At 33.1% G+C, this 17119-nt stretch overlaps 1 protein-coding gene across 4 annotated transcripts; it reads left to right on the forward strand.

Moving 5' to 3' along the window:
- Window positions 1-5470: 5470 nt before the first annotated feature.
- LOC111903669 (uncharacterized) lies at window positions 5471-14478 on the forward strand. Of its 4 annotated transcripts, none has more exons than XM_023899420.3 (8): window positions 5471-5629; window positions 6611-9290; window positions 9472-10008; window positions 10595-11224; window positions 12042-12725; window positions 13026-13835; window positions 13961-14009; window positions 14132-14478. In XM_023899420.3, exons 2-7 carry the CDS (start codon window positions 6639-6641, stop codon window positions 13988-13990), a joined length of 5343 nt encoding a protein of 1780 aa, XP_023755188.2. In that variant the 5' UTR covers window positions 5471-5629; window positions 6611-6638; the 3' UTR covers window positions 13991-14009; window positions 14132-14478. The 4 variants fall into 4 exon arrangements, with proteins under 4 accessions (XP_023755188.2, XP_023755191.2, XP_052624245.1 ...); XM_023899423.3 differs by having other exon boundaries at window positions 13029-13835; XM_052768285.1 differs by lacking the exon at window positions 5471-5629 and adding an exon at window positions 5639-5952.
- Window positions 14479-17119: the final 2641 nt, after the last annotated feature.

Here is a 17119-nt window from a genome sequence, read left to right on the forward strand (position 1 = left end):
GTTTTCCCAGCTGATAGAACTTGCCACCACAATAGTCAGAGACTTAACATGGCCATTCCACCAAGTTAACGCTCTGTCAGAAAAGGTACAAGTAGCAAACTTGACCTTGTTGCCCTCCGGGCAGGCGCAGGTCTCAAAGACTGCTTCTGTCTTTTCAATCCACTGCCTTAAGACCATAACCCCACCAGTTCCATTGAAGTTTCGGGGTTTAGCATTCGTAAAATCCTTTTAGGTGCATTCCCAGGGATTGACAAAGAAAATATATTGTTTGATAACATGAATACGTTCAATCTTACATAACTATTGTCATTATCACACATTATCACTAATTAAATATTTTATAAGTTTATTATAGACTTTTTATTACTATTCTCATTCTATCGGAATGTTTATTGAGTTGTATTCTGTCATAATGAAAATAAGTGAAAACGATGTATGAGAACAAAAATGAAGAAGAATTAGTAAGATTGCATGAAAATGACGATATCTTTGTAAGACTGAAGATTGAACGTATTCGCATTACTAAACAACTTATTCTCTAAGTAATTCTCATAGAATAGCACTGTCCACACGTCCGCGCAATAATTATACATCCACATTATAACCTAACCCTATATACACACACACACACGAGATATTTACACATGAGATACAACAGGCAATTGGGGTACCTATAGAATTAGCCAATAAATACCCTATAAATATTTGATTTAAATATAAAGATAGTGGGTGTACCACAAGAAAAATGAGTTGTCATGCTTGAATACGATAGCTTTGTGAAAGGTGCTTGTGGTGTATAAATGATGGAGAATGGTGTTAAGAAATCATTTACAAAGGTGTTCACTGTTGAGGGACCATATTGGTCAAGGACATTATTAACACTGGGATTTAGGAAGAGTGGTCAACCTATAATGGAAGTGGAAAATCTTCATGATCATACTTCTGGACAGAGTGAACTTGTGGCCTATGAGCCCAACTCAGAATGCTTCAACGATATTGGAATTTATGAAGCAACTGGAACATTTTGTATGAATTCCTACATGGAAACACTAGTTTTGCTCGATCGGTCTGATTGCATTATCGAGACTAAAGTTGATGGCTTTTAGTGTTAGAAAATTGAGGAAGATATTCACTTAACTTAGTAGATGTTGATAAAAAGCTAAATGCATTATAGACATGGTCAAATTGGTCAATATTTATTATCATTTATAGTTACCTGACAGTTACTAAAAAAGAACCTGTGCTTTTAAAGTTGGTGTCTTCTTGAAGGGGTACTACGGTTCTCTAAAGGGTTGTGGTGGTTGAAAAGCAGTATCATAGTATGTATATATAAGAATGAAATCTGGTGTAAACATGTTGTGATGGTTATTAATAAACATTTTTGTTTGTTGCTTAATAAATTTTATTTGGGTATAACAATGTCTCTATTATATATATATATATATATATATATATATATATATATATATATATATATATATATATATATATATATATATATATATATATAGACTTAGGTTATTTTGTTGTTACTGACATTTGTGTGCCAAAATGCACAGATCTGGACCAACGGATGAAATTAATCAATGGACATGATTTAAGAGTGTATGATACTACAATGGGATAACATGTATCCTAAAATCACACAATTTTTAGCAAAAGGATATTTTGGACAATTAACTACATTTATAAATGGAAATTTTCAGATTTTTAGGGATAATTAATTCTCCTAATTTAAAATCTGAATTTTTTAATTAATTCAATTTTAATTCTAACGTAATTTGTAAGTATAACCGATTTTATTCTGTCAGAATATTTTTTTGAATGATGTTCTTTCAGAATTTTATTTTATTAGAATATTATTGAAGAATAACAAAAATCTTGAATTTGAGGTTGAAAAATAACGTTTTAATATATTCTTACACATCCAAAGTTGAATACCAATGCATACATATTCTTATAGACTAAAAGCCCCATACATTTTAATATAATTATACATATTATAAAAGAAGATCAACATAAATAATAAAATTCTTATATAATAACAACATTCTTAAGTTGTGAGTATGATCAAATTTTTTTCATTCTTCAAGTTATTCCTATTAGGTATTCAACGTATTCTTCCAACTATTCCTATCACAAACACAAAAAAAACTAATAATGGTAAAAAACATGTTACTTGCATTTAGCTATCACTTTATATATTCTGATAGAACACATATAATAAGACAGAATACATAGAATACATTCTGACAGAATACAAAGAATACATTCAAAAGTATCATATTTACTACTAATATTAATATACAATAACGAGGGACAACAGAAATTGGAATTCAAAATCACAAATTGAACCAAAATAATGCACAGACTAATTAACTACCTTTTTAAACAATTACATAAAACATGTGTTGCTAGTAATTCTGACAGAATGTATACCACAAGGTTAAATTTGTTAGATTCTCTTTCTTGCATATCAACAAACACTTGTTAGACATTATCACAAAACAAGCCAAAATTCATCTAAAACAATTAATGAAGTTAGAATAATAATGTGGGTGCTAGGTGTTTATCAACAAATACCATGATCCTTATAAATAGACAAAGAAATCATCAAAAAAAATGTTAAAAACCAATATACATATAAAATATGAAATACAATCATGTAATCCTAAAACTACAATGAAAAAAGATGGAGTCTTATATATAGGCATTTCATCGAACATTTTGAGGGCAAAATACATGTTATATGACAGAATACATATTACATAAAATTTATGTTACTAGTAATTCTGATAGAATACATGTTATATGACAGATACATTCTCGCAGAATATGGCATAATACATAGAACATAGAATACATTTTGACAAAATACAAAGAATACATAGAATATGGCAGAATACATAGAATATAACAAAATCCATGTCTAAGATTACTAGAAACTATGTTTTAAATATGGAATTAGTCAATTACTGAGAATTTAGCTTGAAACATCTCTTATGCATTTTATCAAACACCTTATGTGCATTATCCAATTTTCTTAGCTTTACCTTGAAATACAATGTCAAACACCTTCAACAAGTTGTATTAAACACCAAACACCTTCATAACACTAGAAATTTAACCAAAAACAGGAGAAAGGTTCATGATATCATGGGAAATTGATAGAAATCAATTTCGGATGTTGAGATAATCAGAAATCAAATGCAGTTATACCAAACTTGAATTAAGAGAACGTATATCCGATTCCACTAGTGATTTTTCAGAAATGGGAGATCTTAATTGGAAAGCACTTACCAGCTTGGTTCAAATAAAATGCAAAGAAATACATCCAAACAGATTGCAATCATCAATTTTTCAGAAATGGCGTTCACAAAATCATTTATCCAAAACCAAATACATAAAATCGAGTAAATAAAAAAATGAGTTCATTAGAAGAAAAAGAAACTTAAAGGCTGATTGGAGAAGAAATTTATCCGCGGTCATGGGTCTGGAAACTTGATGATTGATAGTGGAGATTTTAGGGCTCGAACCGTGGAGAGTTTAGGGCTCAATGTGAAATGGAATTGGGCACCATTAGTGTTCATGTCTGTATTGTGTGTCAGGTTGATGATGATCGACATGGTGGGTTTCTTCTCCTGGTATCATGAAGGAGTCGTTGGTGAAGATTGACGAAGCAATTTAAGGAAGAATGGTGAGTATTTTTCTAGGGTTAACAAACTAATTTCCCTGGACATTAAATGTTTTAAATATTTACCAAAATTAAATGTAGCCTAGATTACTATTATACCCTTTTTTGATTTATTATTGAATTTATTTTTGCTTAATTCTGATCGGTTGTTAGAGGCACACAATACTTGTTGAAAACATTTGAACCTAACTCTCTCTCTCTCTCTCTCTCACTCACTCACTCTCTCTCAATTTAATGACAAAATGTTTGAGTTATATTCGTTAAAAAATATTGATTTTTTAGTTTCCCTATAAACTTCAATGATTTTTTTGCAATAAAAAGATATATAATTGACATTTTTCATTCCATAAATTAACTCAATTCAATAGTATTATATTAAAATAAAATTAAGAAATAATGAAATTGTATTTGTTTTGTTTAAAACTATGTTGTTTAAACGGTTCTATACCTAAGCTTAGATACATAACAGCCACATATTCACTTTCCCTATATATATATATATATATATATATATATATATATATATATATATATATATATATATATTGTTGGTGTACCCTTGCAAGTGATGATGTCTATACTTGTAGAATGCTTGGTGACGCTGTCTATGTATCCGTACAACGCTTGTCTCCCATGTAGTGGCGAACTTAGAAAATTTGAGTAGTGGTGACATCCAAAAAAAAAAATTCCGAACAAATCTAAGATAATAATTACACTCATATTTCAAGACGTTGCACTTAATAATTTTTTTTTTACATTGACGATCAAAATCAGAGTAGTGGCCTGGGACCCCCCCTCGAGCTCCACATAAGTCCACTAATGCTCCCATGCTCTTTAATCTTGGTGCCATCGCACCCGTATCCGGCCAACATCATATTCATGTTGCTGCCAAATCCCTAAATTTGCACCCGTCTTTGACCTCTCTTACTACCATCAACACAATTTGGCCCTTTCTTATCTCCCATCCCCGTCGCTATTACCACCACTCACATTCTCCATAAACCGTCCATTTTTCCAGTGTCTTATTACTGTTTTTCTCAAAAAAAAACAAGACATCGACTCTCTAGGTTTCATTTTTGTCTCACGCCGACAATGAACTCCGGCTTTCCCTAACTTAATAGAATAGGGGAAGAACTTTAACAGTCGTTCTCGCTAATAAGTCATACTTATTGGGCAATTCATTAACCAGTGGACCTCACATTTTTCATTAATTTTTTTTATGGTGCAGTCAATAACACCAGTGATATCAAATAGAAAAATATCAGACCTAGAAATAATATAGGTTAGGAATACCAATCCAAAATAGCAGTCTAAAAAATTAAGCATATATAGACCGAAATATTATACTACCTCTATCCCAAATTAATTTTCAATATTTGACTTTTGAAATATTTATTTTTCAACTTTAACCTTAAATATTTTTGGTTTTAATAGATAATATTTGATGAAAAATATATGAATGAATTGTATTTTAAATGTCTTCTCATTGTTATAAATTTCATCAAATAATATATACTTAATATCAAAATTGAAAAAAAAAAACTTCAAAAAATCAAAAATCGACAATTAATTTGGGTCGAGGAAATATGAATATGATATTTGCATATAGACCGAAATATCATCTCACATTTGAATAGGGATATATATGGTGATATTTTGGTTGCAGATTTTGGTTCAATTTTTTAAGCAATATAACTGGGCCAACCCATTGGCTATTTTAGCCCAAAATATGAGATGGACTGGATTTTTTTTAATTTTCTTTCTAACACGCACGACGCACGTACATCTGGCAATTGGTATCACTCTAATTTGAAGACCTAGTCAACTTCATTCCCGTTCGGTCGTTACTTCCGAGTACACCAAGTTCAAGTTCCGACTTCCAACGTCACTTTTTTCTTTCCTAGATTCAGATTCCACTCCGATTCTGCAACAAAGGTGAGTTTGATCGGGGGCTGTAGCTCTTGAATCTAGGAAATTATTAAGTTTCTTTCTTGGCTCTGTTACTGAATCAGTAGCTTTGCAACTTGCTCATTATCAGATGATCCGTATTTTACATATCTTTTGAAGAATAATAGGTACTCACTGTAGTAAAATCTATATTTGTGAAGGGATCTGGGTTAGTTTTTAAGGGATTTGCTACAACAGTATCCCACAAAAGATGTTTTTCCATTTCCCTCAGCTGCTCAAGATCTATCCACCTTTATATATGTTATTAATGTTGGGATAATCCAGAAAAAAACTGGAGAGATTTAGCCCAGGTGCATTTTAGGAAAGTTTAATTTTTATGCGTTTTTTTTTTTTTTTTTTTTTTTTTTTTTTTAGAGTAAGACTCTTTTAGAATTAGTTTAAGTAGAGGTGTATTACGTGCTTTGTTTACTTCCCCTGTTGGTTCACTTCTGTCATGTTCTTCTGTTTGATTCAACGTAGTGCACAAGGTGTAAATTAAAAGCAGCCTCTATTTCTTCCTGTTAGTACCTTTGTGAATTAGTTACAGAAGACGTGAAGTAGGTCCTTTTGATTACTTAAACAATAACCTCTCTCCTGTTATCTTTGTGCCTCTATTCAGATCCGTTTTTTTTTTTATCCCTCTTTTGTTTGAATTTCTTGTGCAAAAAAGCACAAGTTGAACTTGCAAGTTTACAATTAAAGTCTTCGATGTATTTTAAAATAATCATATTTTGGTATTTTTTTTATAATTAATCAATGATAAACCATTTTCCTTATTCCTATTACTTTTTTTTTTTAAACTTTATCTTTAAGTTCATTTTAGATTATGGGATGGACTTATATTACAGTTACATCATACAAAGCTAATCAAACCTTACTCAATGCAATGAATCTCAGATGCATTTAAATGCCCAATCCATTACAAATTTTCATCCACTTTCATCTGACAAATTGTTGGTTACTATGTAGATACTTCCACAAAGAAGAATTTCCTGCAATGGATGTTGTTAGTGCCATTCTTAAACCAGTTGCCGAGACACTTATGGAACCTGTTAAGAAGCATCTAGGCTACCTCATTTCCAGCACCCAACATGTGAGGGATATGAGAAGAAAAATGGGGGAGTTGGATTCACTAAGACATGCCGAAGAAGACCATTTGGATAGGAACATAAGAACTCGTCTTGAGATTTCATTTCAAGTTAGGAGTTGGTTGGAAGAAGTAGAAAAGATCGATGCAAAAGTAAAAACTGTTCCTAGTGATGTTGGTGCTTGTTGCAGTCTCAAGAGTAGACACACAGTCGGAAGGGAAACCTTCAAACTAATTGAGGAGATTGAAAGTGCCACAAGAAAACACTCTTTGATCACCTGGACTGATCATCCCATTCCTTTGGGAAAAATTGATACCATGAAGGCATCCACCTCCACACCATCAACTGATCACGATGACTTTGAGTCGAGAGAAAAAACTTTTACTCAAGCACTGAAAGCACTTGAACCAAACAACACATCCCACATGATAGCATTATGTGGGATGGGCGGAGTGGGGAAGACCACAATGATGCAAAGACTGAAGAAGGTTGCCAGAGAAAATAGAATGTTCAGTTACATGGTCGAGGCAGTTATAGGGGAAAAGACAGACCCAATTGCTATTCAACAAGCTGTAGCCGATTACCTTCGTATAGAGTTAAAAGAAAGCACTAAACCAGCAAGAGCTGATAAGCTTCGTGAATGGTTCAAGGCCAACTCTGGAGACGGTAAGAATAAGTTCCTTGTAATATTTGATGACGTCTGGCAGTCCGTTGATCTGGAAGATATTGGTTTAAGTCCTTTTCCAAATCAAGGTGTCGACTTCAAGGTCTTGTTGACTTCACGAGACGAACACGTTTGCACAATGATGGGGGTTAAAGCTAATTCAGTTATTAATGTGGGACTTCTAACTGAAGTAGAAGCACAAAGTCTGTTCCAGCAATTTGTAGAAACTTTTGAGCCCGAGCTCTGTAAGATAGGAGAAGTTATCGTAAGAAAGTGTTGCGGTCTACCTATTGCCATCAAAACCATGGCGTGTACTCTAAGAAATAAAAGAAAGGATGCATGGAAGGATGCACTTTCACGTATAGAGCACTATGACATTCGTAGTGTTGCGCCTAAAGTCTTTGAAACAAGCTATCACAATCTCCAAGACAGGGAGACTAAATCCGTGTTTTTGATGTGTGGTTTGTTTCCTGAAGACTTCAATATTCCTACCGAGGAGTTGATGAGGTATGGATGGGGCTTAAAGCTATTTGACAGAGTTTATACAATTAGAGAAGCAAGAACCAGGCTCAACACCTGCATTGAGCGACTTGTGCAGACAAATTTGTTAATTGAAAGTGATGATGTTGGGTGTGTCAAGATGCATGATCTGGTGCGTGCTTTTGTTTTGGGTATGTATTCTGAAGTCGAGCATGCTTCAATTGTCAACCATGGTAATATGCATGGGTGGACTAAAAATGATATGAACGACTCTTGCAAAACAGTTTCTTTAACATGCGAGAGTGTGTCTGAGTTTCCAGGAGACCTCAAGTTTCCAAACCTAAAGCTTTTGAAACTTATGCATGGAGATAAGATGCTAAGGTTTTCTCAAGACTTTTATGAAGGAATGGAAAAGCTCCAGGTAATATCATACCATAAAATGAAGTATCCATTGCTTCCCTCGTCACCTCAATGCTCCACCAACCTTCGAGTGCTTCATCTTCATCGGTGTTCATTACGGATGCTTGATTGCTCTTGTATCGGAAATTTGACGAATCTGGAAGTGTTGAGCTTCGCTAATTCTGGCATTGAACGGATACCTTCAGCAATCGGAAATTTGAAGAAGCTTAGGCAACTTGATCTGAGAGGTCGTTATGGTCTTTGTATAGAACAGGGTGTCTTGAAAAATTTGGTCGAACTTGAAGAACTTTATATTGGAAATGCATCTGCGTTTAGAGATTATAACTGCAATGAGATGGCAGAGCGATCAAACAGGCTTTCTGCGTTAGAATTTGAGTTCTTTAATAACAAGGCTCAAGTGAAGAATATGTCTTTTGAGAATCTTGAACGATTCAAGATCTCAGTGGGACGCTCTTTAGATGGAGATATCAGTAAGAGTGCCCACTCATATGAAAACACATTGCAGTTGGTGACCAATAAAGGTGAAATATCAGACTGTAAACTTAATGAGTTGTTTGTGAAAACAGAGGTGCTTTGTTTAAGCGTAGATGATATGAATGGTCTTGAAGATGTTGAGGTGAAGTTGACGAATCCTCAATCCTCTACATTTTGCAATTTAAGAGTCCTTGTCGTTTCTGGGTGTGCAGTGTTGACATACCTATTCAAACTCCGTGTTGCAAACACTTTGTCAAAGCTTGAGCATCTAGAAGTTTACAAATGTGATAATATGGAAGAACTCATACATAATGGTACTAGGGGTAGTGGAAAAGAGACAATTATGTTCCCCAAGCTAAAATTTTTATCTTTGCGTGAACTACCGAAACTATTAAGTTTGTGTAATAATGTCAACATAATTAAGCTACCACAACTTGTAGAGTTGCAACTTAAGGGCATTCCAGGTTTCACAAGCATTTATCCACAAAACAAGTTGGAAACATCTAGTTTGTTGAAGGAAGAGGTATATATATATATATATATATATATATATATATATATATATATATATATATATATATATATGTTTTATGTTTATACTATCAGACAATCTTTTCAACTAAAAGTTCTAGACTATATGTGTAATTTGATTATATGATGTATTATTGTTTGGATGTGGCTATTAATGGATGATTATTTTGCAGGTTGTGATTCCTAAGTTGGAGACACTTCGAATTGATGACATGGAGAATTTAAACGAAATATGGCCTTGTGAACTTAGTAGAGGCGAGAAAGTTAAGCTGAGAGAGATTAAAGTGAGAAATTGTGATAAACTTTTGAATCTATTCCCGCACAATCCCATGTCTCTGTTGCGTCATCTTGAAGAGCTTGAAGTCACGGAATGTGGTTCGATTGCATCATTATTCAACATCGACTTGGATTGTGTTGGTGCAATTAGAGAAGAAGACAACAACAGCATCTTAAGAAGCATCAAAGTGGAGAATTTAGGGAAGCTAACAGAGGTTTGGAGGATAAAAGGCGCAGATAAATCTCATTCCCTTGTCAGTGGCTTTCAAGTTGTTGAAAGCATGAGGATTAGGAAATGTGAGAGGTTTAGAAATCTATTCACACCTATCACCACCAATTTTGATGTGGGGGCACTTTTGGAGATTCGGATTGAAGATTGCGGAGGAGAAACAGGGAGATTCAATGAATCGAAAGAGAGTAGCCAAGAGAAAAAGGTAGGGATTTCAATTGCACTTTCTTACTTAATTAAGGATTAAGCTCCTGCCTTTTGAATATCACCAACAACTTTTATGTTCTGGAATCGATACAGCTTAAAACTCAACCAACATAATGCAAATAGATGAGAGCTGAAGCTAAATGCCTGTATAAAATCCTTTCATCATTTTTCTTGATATTGATAGCAAGTGGAATGATTTCAACTTCAAATTGATGAAAAGCATAGGGACATAGGTTGTATGGAATGAATTCAATGACTTGGATGGGCCGATAAATTTAGTAAACTCAATTTCAAGCCAACTCTGTCTCTTGTTTGAAAATAGTTCACATCTTAATTAAAATATGTTTTCATGTTTCATAGGAGCATATAACAGCTTTCAATTATTTATCTCCAACACTTTTTAATTTGTTGAGAATTTTCATCATATGCAAATGTTTCTTGAAAAATTGCCTAAAATCAAAATATTTTTCAAATCCAAAATTCTAAGAGATAATTGTGAATGGACTTGAAGTTATAAATCATTTACTACACACTTCATTAGTGAAGTTACTAATTACATATCTTGTTGGGATATATATGCACAGACTGATATTCTGTCAGAGGAAGAGACATTGCGAGAAATCACTGGCAATATTTCTAATGTTGCATTCCCATCCTGTCTCATACCCTCTTTTCATAACCTCCATAAACTTTACTTGAAGAAGTATGAAGGAGTGAAGGTGGTGTTTGAGATGGAGAATCCAACAAGTAGAGAATTGGTAACAACTCACCATAACCAACAACAGCCTATACTTCTCAACCTCCAGGAATTATATCTATATAATATGGACAACATGAGCCATGTATGGAAGTGCAACCGGTATAGGTTCTTCAATCTTCCAAAACAACAATCTGAATCAACATTCCACAACCTCACAACCATACATGTGTACCAATGCAAAAGCATTAAGTACTTGTTTTCGCCTCTCATGGCAGAACTTTTTTCCAACCTAAAGAATGTCCACATAGAATGGTGTCATGGTATCGAAGAAGTTGTTTCAAACAGAGATGATGAGGATGAAGAAATGACTACTTTGTTCCCTCAGCTTGATTCTCTCACTCTAAAATACATGAACAATCTGAAGTGTATTGGTGGAGGAGGTGCCAAGGATGAGAACACTGAAATATCTTTCAACAATACCACTACAACTACCGTTTTTCCTGATCGATTTAAGGTATGTTTTGTGCGCATTCAATTACTTATTTAATTTCTTTGATAATATCCATTTTTCCTTGCAATATTCTATGAAAGTCACCAAATCACATATTAAAGATTTAAACCTTTATTGCACACCTATTACCTACCATGCAAACTCAAGAATTGGATTTGGAGGCCTAAATATTTCCATTCATCTGAACAAGTATTACCTTGTATTTGTTATTTATCATAATTTCTTTTTTATTTTTATTTTTCATTAGAAATGCACACACATCTAATTAAGCTTGCCTTTCTATGTGAATCCTCTGTTGATTCTGTGACCAAGCATCATTGATTATATTTCCATTTTCATAATTTGTGTTTATTTTGGATAATTTTTTCCTTTTATAGTTGTAATTTTATAATCATAGATTATAATTTTATAGTTGTTTCTGTGACCAAGCATCATAGATTCTTGCATTCATTTCGCCGAAATAAAAACCAAGATATGTGCTATAATCTTAGAAGTAAGAAACGAAAAGGCAGTTAATAATTAGTTGAATGTAACTTAGTTTAGATAATAGGGCCATCAGGTGACACTTGACAGGTATTGTAGCTTAAAATTCAATAATTTATAATAATATCTAAAGCTAATTTTTGTAAGTGGTATGTCTTTTATTGTCTCATCAGTAAATCCCGGCATTAATTATAAAACAAAACCCAAAACCACATTTTTGATGTGGAGAGCACTCGTGTCATTTAGTATTAAAAAAACAAGGTTTTGGATTAAATGTCTTATACAAAAGCTGTGTCTATGCTTTAATATTTCATCAATTTTCCATGTGATGTTGCAGTTGTCTGAAGCAGGTGGTGTTTCTTGGAGCTTATGCCAATACTCTAGAGAGATAGAAATAGAACACTGCCCTGCATTGTCAAGTGTGATTCCATGTTATGCAGCAGGACAAATGCAAAAGCTTCGAGTGCTGAGAATATTGTGTTGCAGTGGGATAAAGGAGGTATTTGAAACTCAATCAGGGATGATCAGCAACAAAAACAAGAGGGGTTGTGATGAAGGAATTCCAAGAGTAAATAACAATGTTATTATGCTTCCCAATCTAAAGATATTGGAAATCGTAGCTTGTGGGGGTTTAGAACATATATTCACATTCTCTGCAATTGGAAGCCTGACACATCTTGAAGAGTTAACAATATCTAGTTGCGATTCAATGAAAGTGATTGTGAAGAAGGAAGAAGAAGATGCATCATCATCATCATCTTCTTCTAAGAAGGTTGTGGTCTTTCCTCGTCTAAAGTCCATTGAACTAAGTTATCTACCAGAGCTGGAGGGTTTCTTCTTGGGGATGAATGAGTTCGGATTTCCTTCATTGGATAATGTTACCATCAAGAAATGCCCCCAAATGAGAGTTTTTGCACCTGGTGGGTCCACAGCTCTCCAACTCAAGTATATACGCACAGGATTAGGCAAACATACTCTTGATGAATCAGGCCTTAACTTCTTTCATGTTCAGCATCATCAGGTATAAAATACTTCTTTGGCATCATATAATTATGAAAGATATCATGCATGTTGTCACTTGGAATAAAAAATTTCCACTTTGAACTAGAGAAAAACATCCAAAATAGCCTTACTTATCTAACATACTTTATGAGATCAAAAATAGTTATCCGTTTGATAACTTTTAGTTGGAGTTAAATATCATGGTCACTAATAATTATAATCTTTTCAGTTTCGTTAAACTTACAAAATATATATGAAATTTCAAATGTTTTTGTTTGACATATATATTACTTAGCCATTTTCTTTATTGGACTCGCAGCAGACCGCTTTCCCGAGTTTACATGGTGCAACTTCGTTCCCTGCAACTTCAGAAGCAATACCTTGGTATTTTCACAACTTGATCGAATTAGATGTCGAACGGAATCATGATGTTAAAAATATTATTCCATCCGGTGAATTGCTGCAACTGCAAAAGCTGGAAAGTATTAGTGTGGGTGATTGTGAGATGGTAGAAGAGTTATTTGAAACTGCATTGGAAGTAACAGGGAGAAATAGAAAAAGTAGTAGTGGACATGGTTTTGATGAACCGTCACAAACTACTACTCTTGTCAATATTCCAAACCTAAGAGAAATGACGTTAGATTTGTTAGATAATCTCAGGTATATAGGGAAGAGCACTCAGTGGACAGTTTATGAGTTTCCAAACCTAACAAGTCTCTATATTGGTTGTTGCAAAAGGTTAGGTCATGTATTTACTAGTTCCATGGTTGGTAGTCTATTGCAACTCCAAGAGCTAACTGTAAGGTACTGCGACCATATGGAGGTCATTGTCAAGGATGCAAGTGGTGTTGTGGAAGAAGAATCTATTGGCAAGAGGAATGAGATTCTTGTGTTACCTCGTCTAAAGTCCTTGATATTAGATGACCTTCCATGTCTTAAGGGGTTTAGCTTGGGGAAGGAGGATTTTTCATTCCCTTTATTGGATACTTTGGAAATCTACTACTGCCCAGCAATAACGGCTTTCACCAAGGGATATTCGGCTACTCCGAAGCTAAAAGAAATAGTAACAAGATGTGGCTCGTTTTATGCAGGGGAAGACATCAACTCCTTTATAAAGATCAAACAAGAGGTAAACTAGATCTTTCTTGCTTTAATCATTCTTGAACTACATTTGAAAAGTTCCATGCAGTTCTTTTGTTATTCTCAAAATCCCCAACCTATATTTTCAACTTTATAATTATGTATTTTATGCAGGAATTTAAAAACGACCAAGACTCTCATTAACGTGAAGTAAACATTAAAGGTAAATTCTATTTTCACTTCTCCATAATGCCTATTAATGGCCTTCTAATTCATGATTTTCAGATGTATTCTTCTTCTTCATGATGATGTGAATCCTCCAACACCCCATTGATTGTTATGTAGGTTTCTCTCGTTGAATGGTGATGACCATCTAAATCAATTGACTATCTGTCGGTAGTATTCAAGGATAGAATTGTTGATCGTATGAAGAGGAACTAAACAAAAACATGTTTGCTATGAAGATGTTAATGTATGAATCAAATAGCAAGCTACTCACGGATCTAATTAGTTTGTTGGTTGGATGTTGATTTTAATGTTTCAGACTTGTTGTTATGTGGGTTTACCTGTGTTAACAGGATAAAGAGTGACTTAACCTAGATTGTGATGTTAGTAAATGTTGGACTCAAGCATGGAAAAATAGAAATGACTTGTGAAAATATACACAAATTAGAAGGGTGGTATATTGGAAACTTAATCGGTATGTTTGAGATTTTTAATGAAAATATTATTGGGTATAACTTGAAGCAAATACCATGAAAGTAGTTAGAAGCAGAATTTGCTGCCATCTTCAGCTACTTATAGTTTATTCTTCTTACCAAAAATCCGATTAAACTTCGGTGTTATTCATTTTAGCTTATAATTGTTTGCATGATCATATAACTACAAATAATAGGAATGGGAAAAATAAGTGATGCTACTCACATTGCTACCTCCTTGGCTTCATATTTCTTCTATTAATCGCAATTGCTTATAACATATATCACATATATTATAATGTTAATGATGCTCAGTGATTAATAGTCTAAATTTCATGGTTATGCTCTGTTAATGGTCACCCTAATCATGCTTTAAGACGATTGAAAGTATTTGTTTAAAGTGTGATGTGTAAATTGTGGAGCTATTGTTTATTAGGACACAAACTTTGTAAATACACAACAATTTATGTATTATAAGATCGTAGAGTATAACATTTTAAAGTGTAATTTGTTGTGTAGGAAGAAAAAAATATTGTGTTGGGATTAACTCATATAGAATATGTTTCTTTTCGTCACGTGTCTATTTATCTAAGATTTCATTGTTCAAATATTAATTTATTCTCTTGCATGGTGGCTTTCATCAAGCAATTGATGTTTATATATTTGATGATTCGTTATACTCCTTAAAATATGTTCTGTGATCTGAATTACTTGCTCATTATGGGTTTGAAAGGTAAATGTGATACCAGGGTGGTGTAGGGCAACTCGTTTGATTAGTCCATTCTTTTTATAAACATTACGAAAATAGAAACCTGTGTTCTTGTGATTTGAATCTTTAAGTTAAATGTCTGTATAGCAACATCTCCAGCTCTGTTTTTTTGTTTAGACCACAAGCTTTTACCTAGTGCCTGATGAATGGTTGCTTCCCAAGTGAGATGATTTATCTTTTCCGGTACCCAAAAAAAAAAATAATAATAATAAATAAATAAATAAATAAAGTGCATAATTAAGCATGTGTGGAAAGATTTATTTTGGGTATTTAATTCATAAAAAAATTCTTAAACATGGTGCTGAAAGGAGGAAGCTGATGGTTACCTTTTTCTTAAACATTTTGTATTTTAAACTTAATAGATTTCTAAAGATTTAGTTGATCTTAAAATATTATATATTTTATGCTTAACAAAAATTAGAGGAAAAAAATGGTAACATATAGTATTTGATGTAATATACAAAGAATATATTAATCTTATATTGGAGTATTAAAATAGTTATTTAAAAAAAACATGTGTATGCTGGCCTAGATGGTGGCAACCCGGGCGACCGCCCAGGGTTCACGTCTTCAGGGGGCCCAAATTAATATATAGGTATGTAGTGTGTATATACATTTTTTTTTACCTAAATGATTTTTAGGGTCTAAACTTGGTTCAAATTCAAATTAGTTAAAAGATAAATAATTTGACTTATTTATTATTGCTAATTGAACACGTTTGTAATGAAAAATAAATTATTTTTCACCCCGACCCCCATATATGTTTTGACCAACCTTGAATAATCGTTACATACAAACGCATCAAGTCCAAACAATGTGTTTGATGTTTGTGTCATAGACGACGTGGGTGGTGAAAAATATCATCGTAATACTCACCATTTTTTGAGTCCTCAAGGTCCACACACACTTACACACACGCACACACACACATGCATATATATACACACACACACACACACACACACGCGCGCACACACACACACACACGCACACACACACACACACACACACACACATATATATATATATATATATATATATATATATATATATATATATATATATAGTGTTGTAAAACTCGCCGAGTTAACCAATTATACTCGGCCCCTTATGGAAGCGAGCAGTGTTATAAAACTCGGCCAAGTATGCGATTAATATATATCATATACATAATGATTTATTATTTAACGAACACATATTGATTATTACTACATACATATGTTCAATTTTCAGTAATTATTCATAAAGTGAAACATTGTGTGGTTTTTAGTTTTTGTGTATTCATATGTATCTAATTTTGTTATTTATTTCAATAAACTTATCGTTTTAAGTTATGATTTTGACATATATAATTTCCCTAAAAATATTCTACATGAATTATCGAATCCGATCCCGAATACTCGCTACTTGGTAGTTGGCTGAACAGGTACCAAGTAGCGAGTCTAGAAACATGACGTGAGTGGTGAAAATTGTTATCGTAGTCCTCACCATTTTTTGACTCATCACAGGTCCAAACTAACTAACTATATATATATATATATATATATATATATATATATATATATATATATATATATATATATATATATATATATATATATATATATATATAGAGAGAGAGAGAGAGAGAGAGAGAGAGAGAGAGAGAGAGGTTTATATATAACATTTATCTATTGTGTGAATGTATAACTAAATCTAGACCAATTAATAGATAAGGGTAATATAATAATTTAAAAAAATTAATAAATTAAATATCTAAAATTATAATCCTATATCTATTGAATAAAACGGTAAAACCCTGATTTATCTCTTCTTTCTTCTCGATCGTCCTCACATATCATTTTCTCTCTCGCCTTGCTCATCATC

The sequence above is a fragment of the Lactuca sativa genome, chromosome 2 (genome assembly GCF_002870075.4).
Source record: "Lactuca sativa cultivar Salinas chromosome 2, Lsat_Salinas_v11, whole genome shotgun sequence".
NCBI lineage: Eukaryota > Viridiplantae > Streptophyta > Magnoliopsida > Asterales > Asteraceae > Lactuca > Lactuca sativa.

Bases quoted from the DNA above. Each gene is read 5' to 3' on its own strand.
- LOC111903669 (XM_023899420.3), top strand. From the start codon at position 6,639: ATGGATGTTGTTAGTGCCATTCTTAAACCAGTTGCCGAGACACTTATG. The intron at 9,291-9,471 runs GTATATATATAT...ATTATTTTGCAG, and splicing joins CTAGTTTGTTGAAGGAAGAG to GTTGTGATTCCTAAGTTGGA. The intron at 12,726-13,025 runs GTATAAAATACT...TTGGACTCGCAG, and splicing joins TTCATGTTCAGCATCATCAG to CAGACCGCTTTCCCGAGTTT.